The 20,791-nt window shown below is 42.2% G+C and overlaps 1 protein-coding gene across 7 annotated transcripts in view; it reads left to right on the forward strand.

Moving 5' to 3' along the window:
• TOX2 (TOX high mobility group box family member 2) overlaps positions 1-20,791 on the forward strand; it is a 219,752-nt gene that overhangs the window by 49,920 nt on the left and 149,041 nt on the right. The window contains exon 1 of one of the 7 annotated variants that reach the window (XM_033914243.1): positions 18,316-18,369. The exons of the other annotated variants lie outside the window; for them this stretch is intronic. Within the exon in view, the coding sequence (XP_033770134.1) occupies positions 18,316-18,369 (54 nt within the window). Of the gene's footprint in view, positions 1-18,315; positions 18,370-20,791 lie in introns of those variants that run through there. 7 annotated transcript variants of the gene reach the window in all.

Raw genomic sequence — 20,791 nt, forward strand, 5'->3', positions numbered from 1 at the left:
AGCCTGTGATCTTGGTTAAATCACTCTATCCTCCATTGCCTCAGACACAACGTAGATTGCAAGCCCTCCAGAGATAGGAAAATACTTACTGTATCTGACTGTAACTTGGCAGGAGCTACTGTCTGCAAAGGTGTAATCTAAATCCAGTATTTTTAATAACACTTGAGCCAGCCCTGGCAGAAATGGTCCTCTAGTGGGAGAAGATGTTGGCAGCTCCTTGTGCACCTTAGAAGGAACACTGGCCTCAGGAGTGACATAAGGGAACATTTCTTCAGAGAAAGCTTGGTGGAGGCATCAGAGACCCTTCCACCAGAGGCATGGTAAATATGTTGGGAGTGAATGCTTTGGTGTCGTCTGGACAGTGAGTGGTGCGGAGGTGGAGGCATGGGGCATGATGAAATGAAGTCAAGGGGCCTAATGTATCAAGCTTTTTTATGCTTATCTTCCAGTGCACAGTGGTTAGACTAATCTTTCATTTAGGAAAATTTGAGCGAGCCAGCCCGTTATTGCCGGTGAAAAGGAGAATTCAGTTCAAGATTGCTTGCATGGTCTGGTGAGAATTCCAGATCTGACTTCAAAGTCATGTGCTCCTTCTGTAACTTGAGAACGACACAGTGCTTTAAGTTGACTTTTCCTTCTCAACAAATCCACCGGAAAAAGCTTTTCATGTCTACCTTCAATTCTGAAGGTCCCAATATCTGGAACAACCTACCGCACTACCTGCGTCAGCTCTCCACCTACTAGCAATTCAGGAAACCGTTGAAGACAACTCTCTTCTCACTAGTTCTCATGGCTTGTACTTCTTATAGCCTATGAATCTTGTAACTTCACTGAATATTCAGAATTCTTATTGTAAACTGCAATGAATCCTTGTTGAAAATTGTGGGGTATAAGAAACGGTATGGTATCCGCTCCACTCCATAATACCACGGGAAATGTCCAGATAACTCCTTATGTAATAATCTGCCTTGAACTGCAAGGTAATGGCGGAATATAAATCACTAATGTAATTGTATGGAAGACTCTCCCACTAGAGGCAGTGGAGGCAAAGTGAATGGAAGCAGGTGTGAAGGTAGAGACGGAGTCTGCAGTTCTGCAGTAGGAAATGACTAGACCGATGGGCTGGAACGCTTTCTCTGTTGATATATTCTGTGTTTCTGTGAATGCCCACAGAGCATTTTTTCAGCTCCTGATTAACACACTAAAAAAGGTGCTAATGACTTTTGGAAATTAAGGCCTTAATAGCTTTAAAAATCAACAAGATCCTGCAACTGTGCTAAAATTCTTTTCAGCAACCAGACACTGGTAAATGACCTTGATGACAGCGGTAATGGCATTATTTAGACAGTTACATTAGCGAAAGACACCAGTTGCAACACAGCAGCTAATTTACAGCTCACTAAGGAGCTGTGTTGCTAATGTAATTTGTTTCAGAGGCTGGACTGGTAGCTCAGGTGGGAAGGGAAGTGCTCTGCATTGCCGTGTGGGAGGTTAGAAACGGTCATTGCTTAATGGCAGCTAGAAGGTGTGGTCCAGAGCTTATTTCTCCCGCAGTCTGGCGATTCACCTCAGCTTAGTTTTATAAAACTAGGGGATGTTCTGAAGGCCAGAAACTGGGCAGGCTCACATCGAGAGATGGAAGAAACGCATGCCTTGTCTTTCAAGCAGGAAAACGTCGACAAACAATAATAATAATAACTTTATTTTTTATATACCACAATACCACAAACAGCTCAGAGCGGTTTACAGAGAAGAGACTGTATACAGACAGTGATATTACAAAAACTTTCAAAATTACATTCGCATGTTAAGATTAATCAGATTTATCTGGAAGTGTTTTAAAAATACATCAAGGCAGAAATGGAGTCAGAGAAATTTATCAAAGAGATAAGTTTTAATTGACTTCCTAAAAGTTTGAAAAGAAAGTGCATTTGAAATAAAAGTTGGTTAGACATTTATTCCATTTGCCTGCTTGGAATGATAATATTCTTTCAAGGAATCTCTTGTATATGTAGCCCTTCAGGGATGGAAAAGCGAACAAGTGAGCACTCCGTGTACTGGTTGTGCCTGGAAATTCAAATTGATGAGATAGATTGGGGATGAATCTGTTATGGTTTTGAAGCAAAGGCAAGCAAACTTAAAGATGACCCTTGCTTTCACAGGCAGCCAGTGTAGGTTTTTCTAATACAAGTTTACATGATCTGATTTCGTGGATTGCAGAATTCTGAATGATTCTCAGTCATGTGATGGTTTTCTTGCAAGATCCCAAGTATATAATATTGCAATAATCTAAGATACTTAAGATCAAACAAGGCAGGTGTGGATCTTGAAGATACTTTTTTCCCTGGATCAGAGCCTTGAGTGGGCCTGGCTGGACCAGTGACAATCAAATGGCTGCTGAGGATCTCCAAGGCCACCAACTGAAGACTTCCTCCAGTCCTCTGAAAGTGTTCAGTGGCTCAAAATGCCTCTCCTGCCTTTTTGAATATTGATCCCTGTGCATATACTTCTGTGCCATCTTGTTGATGCCATGGGGTGATTTTATACGAGGCTGTTTCTACCTGCAAAAATCATCTTTATGTGCAGGACAACCTTCGTAAAATAACCACCACAACTGCAAGTGCCAAGCAGAAGATCCTGTTGTTTTTTGTCTTATAGCTAAGTCTGTTAGAAACCAAAAGCAATGGAGAATATTTTATGACTAATCCTAGTACATTTAGACTGAAAAAGAATCACTCTTTGAATTGCTTGTGGAAAATTGGACCCCCCTCCTAAAATCAAGGCTTCTGAATCGTCCCACTGAAATATTAATAGAGTCTAATTGCTGAGAAGATTAAATCTTGTCTCCCTTCCAAGTTTCCGTAGTTCTAGTATAACTGTTTTCCTTTGTTTTTCCTAAGTTTACATCCAGGAACCATGTGAAATAACCCCTGTGTTTCAGTTGCCCCGGCATGGAGAATGATAGGCTGTGCTATGAACTGCCCCGATCATCTTCACGTGTCTTCCTGGGTTAACACGGCCTCTAGCTGTAGGGCAGAATCACGCAGCAGCGGATAATGGTAGACTTATAAACATGACTTACTTGCTGGAATAACTTCACACGGGCAGGTCCAAATCATCCTGCCCCATTCTGCACAGCAGGAGCCTGTTTTGGGAAAGGCTTTGGAAAATTAGTCAGGCTGTTGTTAGTCTTTCTTTTTTAAATTCTGTTCTTCTCAGCCCATAGCTGATGGCAGGTCACAGTTGTAAACATACCTAATTAAACTATAAAGAAGAAAACAGCAGCATTGAGCAGCAGACATAAAAGAAATGATGAAAGGTTACGGCAAATTCACTTTCACGTCTACGTTTACACCTTTAGGGGCCTGTTTATTCAGCTGGCAGTGCCCAGCGGTTTTTTATTATGCCAGGACATTCAAAGGCAGACCATGTCTATGTACTGGCATTCAATATCCGTTTACATGTGGCCAAAGTGGTTAAGCTGCCTAAGTGAAACCTGCCAAAGTCAGGCCTGAGTTTTACGCTGTCTGATTTGTCAGCTTAACTTAGTCAGTTGAAAGCTGAATTTGACCTTTTGTTGCGCTGGGGTGACATCACAGAATTCGCTGTTAGGGCGGCTAAGGAAATGCGCTGTCAGAGGGACTTTTAGAAAACTCCTCAAAACGCAACTCTTTGTTAATGCTTTTTTATAGGGTCTGATTTGTCCTGATCGAGGATTAACTCCCCATTACACACCGTATCACTTATAAAACCATTCTGCTCACCTTTAAAATCAGACTTTCTCACCTAGACAAGCTCCTCATCCCACAACGCTCAATACGTCTACTGAGGTCAGAAACGCTTGTCAATTCCTTCTATAAAAGATTTCTTTTACACTAGGAAAATAAACTTCGCAGTAGTAGCTCCAACCTTGTGGAATGCTCTGCCACAGCTACTCCGATCCGAACATCAACTTGATAAATTTAAGATAAGCCTGAAGACTTTCTTATTTAGCGATGCCTTTTCCTGCGTTTAGATTTTCCCTTTTTTTTTCTTTTTTTCTCCTCTTTCTTTCATTCTTCGTCTTTTTCTTCTTTTCATATTCAGCCAACCGCTTTTATAAAGTGATCCCACCCTATATGTTTTACCCTCTTCCCTCTCTCTCCCTTCTTCTTCTAACATGTAACTCTCCCCCCATCCTTCTTACTCTCCCTCACCTTCAACTCTGTCTAGTTAATGTCCTTGGTGTGCACTTTTATTATTTTTTTAAATATTTATCTTTTTTAAAATTTTTATTGTAAACCGGCCAGATACATGTTGATGGTCGGTATATTAAAAGTCAATAAACTTGAAACATGATTGGTCTCTCTTCTCTACTGTTTTTAGGTATTATGTTTGTGGATATACTGTAAACCGCCTGGGATCTAGAAGGTATAGAAATTTTATAAATAAATAAATAACTGCTGACTCTTCCCCCACCCCACAAAATCACCCATTGTGGCTTTAGCAGTTAGTGCTGACATCCAGCATCATTCATATAAGTCGTTAGCCCTGCACACGTCATTTAAGTGGGCCGGAGCCTCTCCTAGCTGGTCACATTGCTTTGAATGTTTCTCAGCTGTTAATGGCATGCATTAAAATGGCAGGGTTGACGCCGTCTGAATAGATGGAACTGACAACACTGAGCCCCATTTTCATAGAACACAGAAGCAGCTTCGGCTTCAGTGGGAAAATCAGGCCAAAACCCAAAATTTTGTCTTGTTTCAGTTTTGGGACTGATCTAGCATAGGACGCTAACTCCGGAAGTACATGAAGGTGTGGTGAAAGATTACCGTAACTCAGGGGCGTCAAAGTCCCTCCTCGAGGGCCGCAATCCAGTCGGGTTTTCAGGATTTCCCCAATGAATATACATGAGATCTATTAGCATACGATGAAAACAGTGCATGCAAATAGATCTCATGCATATTCATTGGGGAAATCCTGAAATCCCAACTGGATTGCAGCCCTCGAGGAGGGATTTTGGCATCCCTGCCTTAACTGTATCTTGGTAACTTCCCCCTTTAAACGCTTTCCAGTCGGGTTTTCAGGATTTCCCCAATGAATATACATGAGATCTATTAGCATACGATGAAAACAGTGCATGCAAATAGATCTCATGCATATTCATTGGGGAAATCCTGAAATCCCAACTGGATTGCAGCCCTCGAGGAGGGACTTTGGCATCCCTGCCTTAACTGTATCTTGGTAACTTCCCCCCTTAAACGCTTTCCAGTCGGGTTTTCAGGATTTCCCCAATGAATATACATGAGATCTATTAGCATACGATGAAAACAGTGCATGCAAATAGATCTCATGCATATTCATTGGGAAAATCCTGAAAACCCAACTGGATTGCGGCCCTCGAGGAGGGACTTTGGCATCCCTGCTTTAACTGTATCTTGGTAACTTCCCCCTTAAACGCTTTCCAGTCGGGTTTTCAGGATTTCCCCAATGAATATACATGAGATCTATTAACATACAATGAAAACAGCGCATGCAAATAGATCTCATGCATATTCATTGGGAAAATCCTGAAAACCCAACTGGATTGCGGCCCTCAAGGAGAGACTTTGGCATCCCTGCCTTAACTGTATCTTGGTAACTTCTCCCCTTAAATGCTTTCCAGTCAGGTTTTCAGGATTTCCCCAATGAATATACATGAGATCTATTAGCATACGATGAAAACAGTGCATGCAAATAGATCTCATGCATATTCATTGGGGAAATCCTGAAAACCCAACTGGATTGCGGCCCTCGAGGAGGGACTTTGGCATCCCTGCCTTAATTGCATCTTGGTAACTTCCCCCCTTAAACGCTTTCCCCTAGCAGCAAGTAATCTAACCTAGACCTACACAGATAGCAATGTTTGCATATGGAGGGTTTTGGTTTTTAAAAAAAAAAAATACTGTGGCTGGTGTTTTAAAAATTAGTCCACTCCCACCCCTGAAAACTGAGCTGCTTATCTTTACAATTTACAGTATTGTAATGTTTTATTTCTTGATAGATGATGCCATTTCAGTAAAATCCACTGTGGTACTTAATTGTGACTATGGAGAATATCAAATCAATAAGTAAAAATCAAATGTATTCAACGAAGAGCATGAAAATTGCCTCTGCTTTTAGAGAGCTGGACAGCTCTCAGGTCCAGCGCTGTAGAAAAAAGTCTGTTCCTGTCAGAATCTTGATAGATTAAGTACCGTTTCCACCTGTTTATCCATCAATCTCAGTTGTGCCGACTTTCTCCATTTGCTGTTTGCTAGCTTAGGCTGCTGACATTCACCGAATCGAAAGCAAAACCTCAGCCACCAGCTCTCTGCAGTCGGTGCGGAGCAAGTCGTCATTCACAGTGTGAGAACCCACTTAAATTGAATGACAGATTGTGCCAAAAGTATAATTATGGCTATTAAAACCCCTTATTATTGCACAATGTTTGCAGCCACTGCTTTTCCATTTGAAGATGCTGAAAGGTGAATACTGGTTTTGCTTCCTCTCTTTCCCCTCTCACTGGATAGCTAGCAGGCATATGTGTTCCGCAGGGCTTGGTGCTCGGGCCGCTGCTATTTAATATATTCATAAATGATCTAGAAACAGGGACGAAGTGTGAGATAATAAAATTTGTGGACAACACCAAACTATTTAATGGAGCTCGGACTAAAGAGGATTGCGAAGAATTGCAAAGGGACTTGAACAAACTAGGGGAATGGGCGATGAGATGGCAGATGAAGTTCAACGTTGAGAAATGTAAAGTATTACATGTGGGAAGCAGAAACCCGAGGTACAATTATACGATGGGAGGGATGTTATTGAATGAGAGTACCCAAGAAAGGGACTTGGGGGTAATGGTGGACATGACAATGAAGCTGATGGCACAGTGCGCAGCGGCTGCTAAGAGAGCGAATAGAATGCTAGGTATAATCAAGAAGGGTATTACAACCAGAACGAAAGAAATTATCCTGCCGCTGTATCGGGCGATGGTGCGCCTGCATCTGGAATACTGCGTCCAATATTGGTCACTGTACCTTAAGGAGGATATGGCGATACTCGAGAGGGTTCAGAGGAGAGCGACACGTTTGATAAAAGGTATGGAAAACCTTTCATACACTGAGAGACTGGAGAAACTGGGTCTCTTTTCCCTGGAGAAGAGGAGGATTAGAGGGGATATGATAGAGACTTACAAGATCATGAAGGGCATAAAGAAAGTAGAGAGGGACAGATTCTTCAGACTTTCGACAACTACAAGAACAAGAGGGCATTTGGAAAAGTTGAAAGGGGACAGATTCAAAACAAATGTTAGGAAGTTTTTCTTTACTCAGCGGGTGGTGGACACCTGGAATGCGCTTCCAGATGACGTAATAGGGCAGAGTACGGTACTGGGGTTTAAGAAAGGATTGGACAATTTCCTGCTGGAAAGGGGAATAGAAGGGTATAAATAGAGGATCACTGCACAGGTCCTGGACCTGTTGGGCCGCTGCGTGAGCGGGCTGCTGGGCACGATGGACCTCAGGTCTGACCCAGCAGAGGCATTGCTTATGTTCTTATGTTATGCATGTTGTCACAACTTCACATTTTAGCCGTGAAACTATTTCCTTGCAAAAGCAAACAAGAAACGTAGAACTTGCAGATCGTTCTGACGGGACTTCTCAATGCTGCCTTGGTGCTGTAGTTCTCCCAGGAAACTGCTACCAAATATTTTCAGGAACCAGCGAGGGTTAACAGAATTAAGGACTCTTTTAAACTGTGGGAGAGCTTTTTTAGCGCAGGCTCCGAGGCTCATTCAGTTCCTATGAGCATCAGATCATCATAAAACCCAGCGTAAGTAAACGTGTTTTCTTTTCACACAGAGAGACTGAGGGCACTAAGGAATGTGGCGCTTTACCAAAGGAATATTTGCCAGATCAAAAATGGTAGAAAGAAAGCTGATGGTGAAGTTCTGACCTAGACTTCTGGACGCTTTTTTTAAGACTGGGTAACGGAGGTGTCATTGTGCTTCTCCTGGACAGAGAGATACATAGAGGTCATTGACCTCTTTTGCCGGAGTCTGGTTCTTCTTTTCTTTTCCCTGCATCTTTCTATTATCCGAACTTGCTACAGTTCAGACTGAAATTCCTTGCGATGAACCTCCACTTTGACTCTCTCTTCTCCCATTCCTTCTAACCTCAACTACATCGTTGCTTGTAACTCTGACAAAATGCTGTGAATTCGCTTGTAATCTCTGATCTTAATTAATTGATGTGAACCGCCTAGAACTCCCTGGGTATGGCAGTATACAAGAATAAAATTATTATGTATTTAATTTATTTATTTGACTCATATACAGTCCCAAAGTGATTTGCAAAGACAAAATAAACCAATATAACACATTACCTATATACTGTATGTTCATAACAGATACAATAAAATCATTAACAGTCAATCTGGACATATTGTTATTGAAGTTGGAGAAAATAGGATTTGTTAAGATGGTTTTAAGAACATAAGGATAGCCTAACTGGGTCAGACCAATGATCCATCAAGCGCAATAGCCCTTTCTCATGGTGGCCAATCTAGGTCCCTAGTACCTGGCCAAAACCCAAAGAGTAGCAACATTCCAGAATCCCAAAGAGTAACAAAAGATTCTAGAACCCCAAAGAGTATCGAGATTCCATGCTACCGATCCAGGACAAGCAGAGGCTTCCCCCTTGTCTTAATAACAGACTATAGACTTCTCCTCCAGGAATTTGTCCAAACCTTTCTTAAAACCAGCTACGCTATTGCAATGGTTTGACTCCTATTTAGGAGGCAAATCATTTAGAGTAAGAAGTGAAGTAGATGTTTCCAGGGTTGTGGATGTCAAGAGAGGTGTACCTCAGGGTTCGGCTCTTTCTGCCATATTATTCAATGTATAGTATATACGTCCACATTGGGAACTGTATTTCGGCAGTTAGGAGTAGAGTACAGGTTATATGCAGATGATATATTTTTCTTTTTCCAAGTCATTGAAGATGTTCTTAAGGTGGAGTATTATATGGGAAAAATTGTGGAATGGATGGATAATCATGATCTCAAATTGAATGTGAACAAAACAGAGGTGATGATTATAAAAAATCCACAAGATAGTTTTGATATAGATAATGTGATTGTGATGGGAGAGCGACTGTCGGTTAAAAAGGAGATGAGTGTGTGTGTGTGTGGGGGGGGGGGTGTTTGGACAATGCATTGACTATGGAAAATCAAATATTGAAAACAATTCAGGTAGGATATATGCATTTACATAAGAACATAACATAAGAATAGCCATACTGGGTCAGACCAATGGTCCATCAAGCCCAGTAGCCCGTTCTCACGGTGGCCAATCCAGGTCCCTAGTACCTGGCCAAAACCTAAGGAAAAGCAACACTCCAGAATCTCAAAGAGTGTCAAGATTCCAGAATCCCAAATAGTAGCAACATTCCATGCAGAACCCAAAGAGTAGCAAGATTCTGGAACCCCCCCGAGTAGCAACATTCCATGCTACCGATCCAGGGCAATTAGTGGTCTCTGCCATAGTGAGCGTGTAAGATAGTACGCTTCTATACTGGTTTGGAGCCCTGACGCAGCTTGTAGGCGAAACGGCAGCTAGCTTGACGTCTTGTTTTTTTTTTTTTTTGTTGTTCTGAATTTAGTAGAGCAGCATTTGTGGGACAGGAGGGGGGATCAAGAGCCAGTGAGGAACTTTTCCCTTTCCAGTGTGGTTGTAGAAGCTAGCAACGCATGGGGATCTGAGGCTCTCCCCTTATTATTTAAAATACTTAAACATATTAAAAGGTTTATGCAGAAAAAGTTCAATGAGTTTGTGCTAAATATATGAAAACATTTTGAGAAAGGTATTGCACGTACAATTAGTGGCTTTCCCCATGTCTCTCAATAACAGACTAAATGCAAATGTTGCTTCAAAATTATGATTTTCTTACTGTGGTGCAAGCGTTAATTTTGAGTAGGGTAAGACTACTGCAATGCATTGTACTTGGGGGTTGCAAAAGTGAAGATGAGGGTGTTGCAGCTGCTTATTAATTCTGCAGCAAGGATGGCACATATAACACCTATTCTGAAGCAGCTACACTGGCTGCCGATCCAACAAAGAGTACATTATAAAATTTTGTTGATAGCACACCAGGTACTGTATGAAGTATACCAGCTGCAAGTCCAAAAGTGAAGCAAATGGTATCCAATCTAATTTGTACACGAGGCAATGGAGGAATAAATGATTTGTCCGTCTCGACAAACTCTAAATAAATATCAGTGCACCTGATAAGAGACTTAAGGGAAAGGGACATCACCCCCTCCGACATCAGAGTGTGAATAAGTACAGAATAGACACGGAAGTCAGAGCTCAGGACCACTATGGAAAAAAACAAATACTCTATTGTGGTTTGGGTGACACACACACCTAATCCCTTGTACCATTACTCTGACAACTGGAACCATCTTCAACCTTGAGAAAACCTCCAAAGTACTGGGAGTCACTTTAGAAAGCTCGTTAAGTTTTAAAGCTCATGTTAACAATTTAGTCTGAAAATCCTTTCTTATACTAGAAAAACGAAGAAGGATAAGACCCTACTTCTTCCAACAGCATTGAAGGACACTAGTGCAGTCAATGATATCGTCACTACTAGACTACTGCAATGCTCTACTCTTAGGTATCTGTGAAATTAATGTCAAAACCTCAACTGATACAAAACACTGCAGCAAAACTCATATGCTACAAATCAAGATTTGACCTTGTCACCCCACTGCTTATAGAATTACATTGGTTACCGATAAAAAGAGAATAGAATTCAAACTATGCTTCCTAGCATACGGTGATGACCCTGCTTCCCCAGATTTACTAAACTATTAGATAGATCTGTGGCCCAACATAACTCTTAACAACCTGACCCTATCATTCCCAATTCTGAAAGATATAAAATAGAAGATATCTCACAGCAAACCATTCAACTACCAGATAGCAAAAGCATAGAACTCACTTCCCATCGAAATTCACACAATCACAATATTACACACTTTTTTTGCAAAGATCTAAAATCATGACTTTTTAAGCAATCCCTACCAGGGGTCCAAAGAGACTCAGATTAATAAAACAAGACACCCCCCCCCCCCAAAAAAAAAAAGACAATGTTAATGGTCAATTGCTATTATGATATATTATCTCAGACTGTATGTATGATAACTATGTAGCACATATTATTCTTTGAAATCTAATTAACTCTATACAAAAGTCTATGTAACGATATGTTGCCTGTAACCCACCTAGAACTCTAATTAATAAGGATTCGGTGGGATATAAGTTCGCACATAAAATAACCTAATCTAAAATGATAGTGTTTCTAATCTACTTCTCGCACTACTTCTATTCCTCAGAGCTCTACTTTGCTTTCATAAACTAGAGGCTGGTGTTTCTTTCTACAGCCTCATTATGTTCTTCTTTTTGCGATACGAAATTAAGGACCTGCGATTTGAAATCATGAATTGATTAACAGCTGACAAAATTAATATTGATGAGCTCATTGAAAACATCTATGAGCATGTTAACATGGCAGCTGTCAAATCATTATAAGGATTTGTTAGGAAGGAACTTTTTCCTAAGGAAGATCTAGGTTTGTTTGGACAAAATCGTTTCCATTTTAGATACTCAAGTGTAAGGTCAGCCCCTTTATGCAGATTCTGTTATCAGCAAATATAGGCATAATCGCTGTTAAACTACTGTAAATCCTAAGTTACGCACTTAACCCCATGTGCGAGGCTGTTCTTTTCTTCACCCTGACTCACTGTCAGTGCTTTCATAGTTGAATTATGCATGGCAGATACCGAATTACAGTAGATTTCCCTTGCATCAAGTCTGATATTTGGAAGCATGGACGGAAAAAAGTGGAATAATCCCAAGACCATTTTTCTACGTTAAATTTAATCATCACACCCCAGAACCCTAAGAGAGAGTAAGCTGAAACCGGACATAGTGGTGAAAGAGAAAACACTAGAACAGAGGTAGGGAACTCCGGTCCTCGAGAGCCGTATTCATAGAAACATAGAAACATAGAATATGACGGCAGAAAAGGGCTATAGCCCATCAAGTCTGCCCACTCTAATGACCCACCCCCCTGACTTTACTCCCTTAGAGATCCCACTGAATGTCCCATTTTCTCTTAAAATCTGACACGCTGCTGGCCTTAATCACCTGCAGAGGTAGACTGTTCCAATGATCGACCACCCTTTCTGTGAAGAAGTATTTCCTGGAATCACCTCAAAATTTCCCTCCCCTGATTTTCAGCGGATGCCCTCTGGTGGTCGAATGACCTATAGGACAGAAGATATCATCTTCCACTTCGATACGGCCCGTGACATATTTGAACGTCTCAATCATGTCCCCCCTCTCTCTTCGCTCCTCTAGTGAGTACAGCTGTAACTTATTTAGCCTTTCTTTATACGTGAGATCCCTGAGTCCCGAGACCAGCCTGGTGGCCATTCGCTGAACCGACTCAATTCGCCGTACATCTTTCCGGTAGTGTGGCCTCCAGAATTGAACACAATACTCCAAATGAGGTCTCACCATGGATCTGTACAGTGGCATCATCACTTCAGGTCTCCTGCTGACAAAACCCCTACGGATACAACCCATCATTTGCCTTGCCTTGGAGGAAGCCTTTTCCACTTGATTGGCAGCCTTCATGTCATCACTAATGATCACCCCTAAATCACGTTCCGCCGTGGTCCTAGCCAAGGTCTCACCATTTAGTGTGTAAGTTCTGCATGGATTTCCCTTACCCAGGTGCATTACTTTACACTTTTTAGCATTAAAGCATAGCTGCCAAGTCGATGACCACTGTTCCAGTAGTAGTAGGTCCTGCATCATACTGTCAGGCAAAATGCCTTTGCCTACTATGTTGCATAGTTTGGCGTCGTCGGCAAACAAAGATACTTTTCCTCTAAGCCCTTGGGTCATATCACCTATGAATAAGTTGAATAGAATCGGGCCCAAGACCGAGCCCTGTGGTACTCCACTGGTCACATCTGACGTTTTGGAGGGGGTACCATTAACCACTACCTTTTGAAGTCTACCGTGTAGCCAGTCCCTAACCCATGCAGTTAGTGTGTCCCCTAATCCCAGCGATTTCAGCTTGTTCAATAACCTGCGGTGTGGGACGCTATCAAAAGCTTTGCTGAAGTCCAAATATATCACGTCCAGAGACTCCCCGGCATCCAGTTGTCTAGTTACCCAGTCAAAGAAGCCAATCAGATTAGATTGGCAGGACCTGCCCTTGGTAAATCCGTGTTGGTGGGGATCACGTAGGTTTTCTTCGTCCAAGATTGTGTCAAGTTTCTGCTTGATCAGTGTTTCCATAAGTTTGCTCACTATGGATGTGAGACTCACTGGTCTGTAATTTGCAGTCTCTGTCCTGCAGCCTTTTTTGTGAAGTGGGATAACGTTGGCTGTTTTCCAGTCCAAGGGAACTCTTCCGGTACGTAGGGAAAGATTGAAGAGTACGGCTAACGGTTCTGCCAGGACTTGGCTCAACTCTCTGAGGACCCTGGGGTGTATGTTGTCTGGTCCCATGGCTTTGTTTACTTGGAGTCTTGAAAGTTCGTAGTAGACGCTGCTGGGCGTAAACTCGAAATCTTGAAACGGGTCTTTCTGGTTGTCTCTTGTCCGTAACTGCGGACCGGCTCCCGGCGCTTAACAGGTGAAGACTGAGCAGAAGTATTCTGCATAGTTTCCGTCCGATTTCCTAAGGCGTTCTATCCCATCTTTGTTTCTTTTCCTGTTTTTAGGGAAAAAGTTCAGTTTACAGTAAAATGTGGAGGGTTACAACCCCCCAAATCCCCCATAACGCCGGCGCGATGTCTATTAAGTAAACTGGGGGGGTTCCCCAACAAAACCCCCCGTCGGAGCCCCTAAAAACTGTAATTTAGAGCGCGCGCTTTTGTCTTTTGCGCCGTTGTCTATGAACCGGTCCATTGTGCCCAGCAGTCCGCTGCCGCGGAGACCCTTAGGTCAAAGACCAGTGCACTGAGTCTAGCCTTACCTGCGTACGTTCTGCTTCTGCAGCTTAAACAAATGTAAAACAGTAAAGATAGTTTGTTTGTTGTTGGATTTTTAAGTGGTATTGGACGAGCATTACTGTTGTTTTTCTTGCATTTTTCAAAATGTAAACCAGCTACACAGAGGCAACAACTTCCTTCTAACCTTTAACTGATTGCACAGCTGCTTGATTTTGGTTTGCATGATTAAACTGGGGCATTTGCAGTTTCTATCCCACATCAGTTAGAAATTGCTTGTAGTGGAACTGCAGGTTTAAATTGTGATTTATCTGAGGTGTGATGCACTTGAAATGAACTTCTTTCTTCCCAGAGACCTAGGCTAAAGTTCTGTCAGGTTGCAGTCCCTTCTGAACAATTATACCGAGCAGTAGCGCAAATGAAAATGTTTGATGAAAACAACATGTGCATAATTAAGGCTTAATGAGCCCTTGTCTGTTTGGAATGTGCAATTAGATTTATAATAGAAAATACTTGAAAATGCCAAACAGCTTTAAATGGAGCTGAGATAAAAGAGATTTCTTCACTGTAAATCTACAGCTCTTCAATAATGTAATGAGCTGGAAGGGGCTATAATAAACAGTAAAGATGCATCTTTGGCTGTCTCTTTTCTCTCCCAACACACCAAAGCATCCCTCTGCCAGTTGTCTTTGTAGGGTAGCCATTTTAGCAAAACATAGAACATAAAGGAATGTACTGTTCAGTTAAAATAATAATAAAACCATCATAACACTTTGATTCTGGTTTTATTCCATTCCTCAAGAAATGTTACCATGGAAAGGCCTTCTGACCTGTTGAGCCACTTCGTCCACATATCTGATCCCTGACATGATGAGGATGTTGTTTTGGGTCTGGTTGTCTTTGTCGTCCTGCTGGACAAGTCCAGATTTTCGGGTTATTATGTCATCTTACCAGCGCATGAGAGGCAGAGACCTGAACTGTTTCAGTTAACTGAAGTTAAATGGTCATTTATCTCAATGGAGGAGAGTAAACAGTGGAGTGCCACAGGGGTCTGTACTGGGACCGGTGCTATTTAACTTATTTATAAATGATCTGGAAATTGGAACGACAAGTGAGGTGATTCAATTTGCAGATGACACTAAACTGTTCAAAGTTATCAAAATGCATGCAGATTGTGAAAAATTGCAGGCGGACCTTAGGAAATTGGAAGACTGGGCATCCAAGTGGCAGATGAAATTTAATGTGGACAAATGCAAAGTGATGCATATTGGGAAGAATAACCCAAATCACAGCTACCGGATGCTAGGGAGTTAGCGCCCAAGAAAGGGATCTTGGTGTCATTGTAGACAATACAATGAAACCTTCTGCCCAATGTATGGTGGCAGCCAAAAAATCAAACAAGATGCTAGGAATTATTAAAAATGAGATGGTTAACAAGACTAAGAATGTTATAATGCCTCTGTATCACTCCATGGTGCAACCTCACCTGGAGTATTGCATTCAGTTCTGATTCCTTATCTCAAGAAAGATATAGTGGCACTAGAAAAGGTTCAAAGAAGAGCGACCAAGATGATAAAGGGGATGGAACTTCTCTCGTATGAGGAAAGACTAAAAAGGTTAGGGATCTTCAGCTTGGAAAAGAGACAGCTGAGGGAAGATATGATTGAAGTCTACAAAATCCTAAGTGGAGTAGAACGGTTACAAGTGGAACGATTTTTCACGCCATCAAAAATTACAAAGAGAATAGGTAAGATCTGGAACGCATTACCAGTGGTTGTGGTAAGAGCAGATAGCGTAGCTATTTTTAAGAAGGGTTTGGACAATTTCCTAGAGGAAAAGTCCATAGTCTACTATTGAGAATGGCATGGGGGAAGTCACTGTTTGCTCTGGATCGGTAGCATGGAATGTTGCTACTCTTTGGGTTTTGATCAGGTACTACGGACCTGGATTGGCCACTGTGAGGATGGGCTACTGGGCTTGATGGAACTTTGGTTAAGTCCTGTTTTTTCAAGCTCCGGATGATTTGTTCAGTCTCAAAATTTTTAGAGCCCGAGTCTTTGAACATTCTAGTCCATTCTTTAGTCAATGCGAAATTAGACTATTGCAATAGTTTACTTACTGGAACCACTTAGAAGGAAATCAGATGCCTACAATTAATTCAAAACGCCGCCATCAAGCTCATTACAAAATCCAAAAAATTTGATCACGTGACTCCTCTCTTACACAAAGCACACTAGTTGCTAATAAAATATAGGATTTCTTACAAAATTTCATTAATAACCTTCAAAACACTACAAACTAAAACCCCTCAATTCATCGAAAAAATATCTCATTCCTTACGAACCTTCCCGTATTCTTAGATCTACAGACCGCGGATTACTAACTATTCCCTCATTGCGAATAATCAGTACCAAATGCCAGGACATCTTCTCAGTAGCTGCTCCTCAGCTTTGGAATTCTCTTCCCACCTCTGTAAGAGAAGAAAAAAAACCTAGATCGATTTAAGGGCCTTCTCAAGAGTCATTTATATAATGACACATTCAAAACTTAGATCCAATACTTTTTCCATCCTTCAACTTCCAAAATAAACAATTTTTCAACACCCCTGTACCTTTTGTGCTTTCCATAATTCTTATTCTTTTCTATATCAATTGTATTTCTTCCCCACTTATCTTTCCTTTCATGTCAGTTAAGTTTGACCATCTCATGTTAGTTATGCCATTTGTTTTAAATGTTGTTTTCAAACGCTTATGTTATAATTATTTGTATTTTAATTGGTGTTTTCATTTTAATCCCCTTTTTATCCTACCTGTAACTCACTTAGAAGCTCTGATAAGCGATGGAATCAAATTTTAATAAAAACTTGAAGCAGCATTTTCATATATAATTTTGCAAAACGCCTCACATATACATGTACGAGAATGCCAAAATAAATAAAGGGAGTCTTTTAGTCTTGCAATATCTGGGTAGGCCTGTCTTTCAAGGGAGCAGCCCTCGAGGCCAACTCTTGGCCAAGGTGTTGCTCCCAGAGACTGATTCATGGACCTTCCACTAGTTTAACTTGGAGAAGTCCAAGCTGTAGCCACAAGCTTCATTGTAAGGCCAGCTGGTGGTGACCCCAAGAGGCCTTATCTTGAGGGTGTGAGTAGCTCCCTCCACCACCACCACTACAGTTTTTAGTCCCAGGGCTTCCTCCTGCAGAATCTTAAAAACCAAACATTTGGTTGTTATCTTCCTCTTTAAAAATTATTTAAAAAAGCAGCTGAGGTCATTCAGTAGGAGTTTTCCCTATCTTGATTGGTTTAATTTAGCAGGGAGGCAGCTGCTGAGTAGGGCAGGCATGCACAGAGATCTGAAGCTATAGTAATTACTTCAGCAGCAGGAAATCTCTTCTTTGTGGCAGATGCAGCAGTATTCATACCAGGAAGCAGGTACTGCAAGTCATGTGGGAGCCGGTGCGTAAGTGGTGGGCTGACTCCAAGTGCCCTGTTTGAGGCAAGGGAGACATTGGAAGCCCCCATGGCACTGCCAGAGGTGATGAGCTCAGTTCCTAAGGCTCCTGTGGTGGGAATGGTGGCCATTTTGCCACTGGATTGCAAAAACCAGTCTCAATTTGATGAGGCTCAGGGCCCTTAGGAACTGGAGTTTGCAAATCTTACCTCTCTCCCCCAGGAGGTGGGGGACCCAGGCGGTGCTCAAACTCACGAAGAGAGTGGGCTACAGCTTGGAGGCATAGCAACAGAAAGTCTGTGGAAACAATTTGGGGGAGATTGGGTACTAGAGGGTCATGGGTTACATCCACTGGATCTAGTCTAGCCCCTGTAATCACTTGGGCAGCGGAACCCATCTATTCAGCATTTAATCTCCTGTACCCTCCTTCCCCCCTATTCCACTTCCTCCCCTACCCCCTCCTCCCCCCTCTCTCCTCTCTTTAATGTCGGCTTCAGCCTGCATAGGTATAAGCAACGCACAAATAGAAGATTAGATTAGAATAGAACCCTGAGCCCAAAAAGAAACTTAGATCTGTCCTTCAGAAAACGCCTAGCTACTGTATTTCAGTTCTGTTTCAAGTTTGGTTTTGAATTATGTCTCTTGTCTTATCACCAGTTTCTGGCATGGACTCGTCATCATGATCGAAAATACACTGTTAGTGGGGGAAATAGTGCTCTGTTTGTACATTTACATGACAATAAAGACTGATTGGCATTGATACTGGCCAGGATATTAGACTGATTTTGATGACTGCTTTCAGTGTGCGATGACTGCCTAAGAGCTCAAACCAAAGAAATGGTGTTAACCGTTATGTCCAGGTTCCAGAGAACAATTGTCACCTTCTATAAGGTACACAAAAATCATGACAAAAGTCTATTATGTTGCCCTTTTTTGGTCTTCTTTGCTAAAGAAAGTGCACACACACACGCACATATATGTTTTCAAGGGGAGGAGGGGCTTGTACTGCCTGTTTGAGTGGAAGAACCATAAGGACAGGGACTGTCTAATCCTGTGAGTGGCAACGTCCTTTCGTAGAAGGCTATTACAGACATCATCACCCAGATTCCATAAAAGTTGCCCTTATTTGAGTGTGAAGCCCAAATCCTTAGCTCAAATTCAAGTGCCCAGAATAACGATGGAAGCCAGTGGCTCTCGAGAATGTGAAGTGAAGGAAGAGCCCTCGTGGTTAACGCAGGAAGCTGAACGCTGTGGAAGTCAAGGTTCAAATCCTGCTGACACACATTGCAAGCTCAGCTAATGCTAAAAGTGAGTTTTTCAGATCAAATTTATCAAGATTGCCAGGTACCTTTGAAGTCTGGGTGCTTTATAGGCCCATTTTGCTAAGCCGAGAGTGTCTGTTATTGAGGGCGGGTCCACATGTCTGTGAAATCTAGGATAGGGCAGCCGGAGCTGGCAGAGCAGAGCCAAGCAGTCAGCTAGAATCAAAAGAAGCAGATACTAGTAGCCAGGTTTCGAGGGGGACAAAGAAGAGCGTGTAGAAAGGAAAGAGGAAGAAGATGGAGAATAGAAGGTGGAAAGTAACATAGATTCCACAGCTCCCATGCTGCATACCACCCTGACACACCAACCATGCTCTCCCCTCCCCCTCACATCCATATACCCCCTTTGCCACACAATTCTCATATACACCCTGCTGTACCCACACCAAAAGCACCCCCCACTGTTTTTCAGCTGTTTTTTTAAATGACTTTACAATTTACCACAATGTCTACTAAATGCCAACCAGAATTCATGGAGAGTGGCTTGTATGCGTTGTGGCCGGCTTGGAAGACAGCGTGAAGTAGAGCGAAAGGGGCGCCTGTAACTGATATGTGACAGGAAATCATGAATGTCTATGTTGTGGTCAGGCTGCTTCTGAGATGTGTCTTTGCCCTCGAACTGGGACGGTCAAAGGGGGTCCATGTTGTAAACTTTAGAGGGGATGCTAAAAATAGCAGTCTGGGCAGAAAACAGTCTGAGCATCTTAAAGAGGCCTCAAAAGATGTTATAGGGGACGGGATGTGCTCAGTAAATAATGTGGCAGACTCAAACTCTTATTAATTAAATTGTATTTACTAACGAGAGTCTGTGTATTAGCAAGTGGGAGCTAAGTCTCATTCTCATGCTATGGTGACTTTGTCATAAACTGTATGGGGACAGACTCTGGAGGAAAGATGGGAGAGGGGGGGTGTGATAGAGACGTTTAAATACCTCTGTGGTAATATGCAGGAGGTGAGTCTTTTTCTCTGGAAGAGGATGAAGTGAAGAGGTGAAAGGCTCAGGAGTAATGTAAGAAAATACTTCTTTACAGAAAGATGCGTGGAATAGTCTCCTGATGGAGGTAGTGGAGATGAAGACTGAATTCAAAAAAGCGTGGGATCTCTTAGGCAGAGGAGGAGATAGTGGATGTTGCAGATGGGCAGAATGGATGGGCCATCTGGCCTTTATTTGCCATCATGTTTCAGTGTTTCTATAACCATAAAGGTCTATGACCTCACAATGCAGGTGTAAAGAGCCTTAGCCTATAGGAAGAGGAGATGCAAATGTTAAGAGCCTTAGCCAATAGGGAGAGGAGGAGAAAGTGGATGCTGCGGATGGACCATTTGGCCTTTATCTGCCATCATGTTTCTATAACTATAAAGCTCTATGACCTCACAATGCAGGTGTAAAGAGCCTTAGCCTATAGGAAGAGGAGATGCAAATGTTAAGAGCCTTAGCCAATAGGGAGAGGAGGAGATAGTGGATGCTGCGGTTGGACCATTTGACCTTTATCTGCCATCATGTTTCTATAACTATAAAGCTCTATGACCTCACAATGCAGGTGTAAAGAGCCTTAGCCAATAGGAAGAGGAGATGCAAATGTTAAGAGCCTTAGCCAATAGGGAGAGGAGGAGAAAGTGGATGCTGTGGATGGACCACTTGACCTTTATCTGCCATCATGTTTCTCTGTTTCTATAACCATAAAGCTGTTTGACCTCACAATGCAGGTGTAAAGAGCCTTAGCCTATAGGAAGAGGAGATGCAAATGTTAAGAGCCTTAGCCAATAGGGAGAGGAGGAGAGAGTGGATGCTGCGGATGGACCATTTGGCCTTTATCTGCCATCATGTTTCTATGACCTCACAATGCAGGTGTAAAGAGCCTTAGCCTATAGGAAGAGGAGATGCAAATGTTAAGAGCCTTAGCCAATAGGGAGAGGAGGAGTCTGCGGATGGGCAGACTGGATGGGCCATTCGGTCTTTATCCGCTGTCATGTTTCTATGCCAAACTGAG

This window comes from Geotrypetes seraphini, chromosome 11 (genome assembly GCF_902459505.1).
Source record: "Geotrypetes seraphini chromosome 11, aGeoSer1.1, whole genome shotgun sequence".
NCBI classification, from domain to species: Eukaryota; Metazoa; Chordata; class Amphibia; order Gymnophiona; family Dermophiidae; genus Geotrypetes; species Geotrypetes seraphini.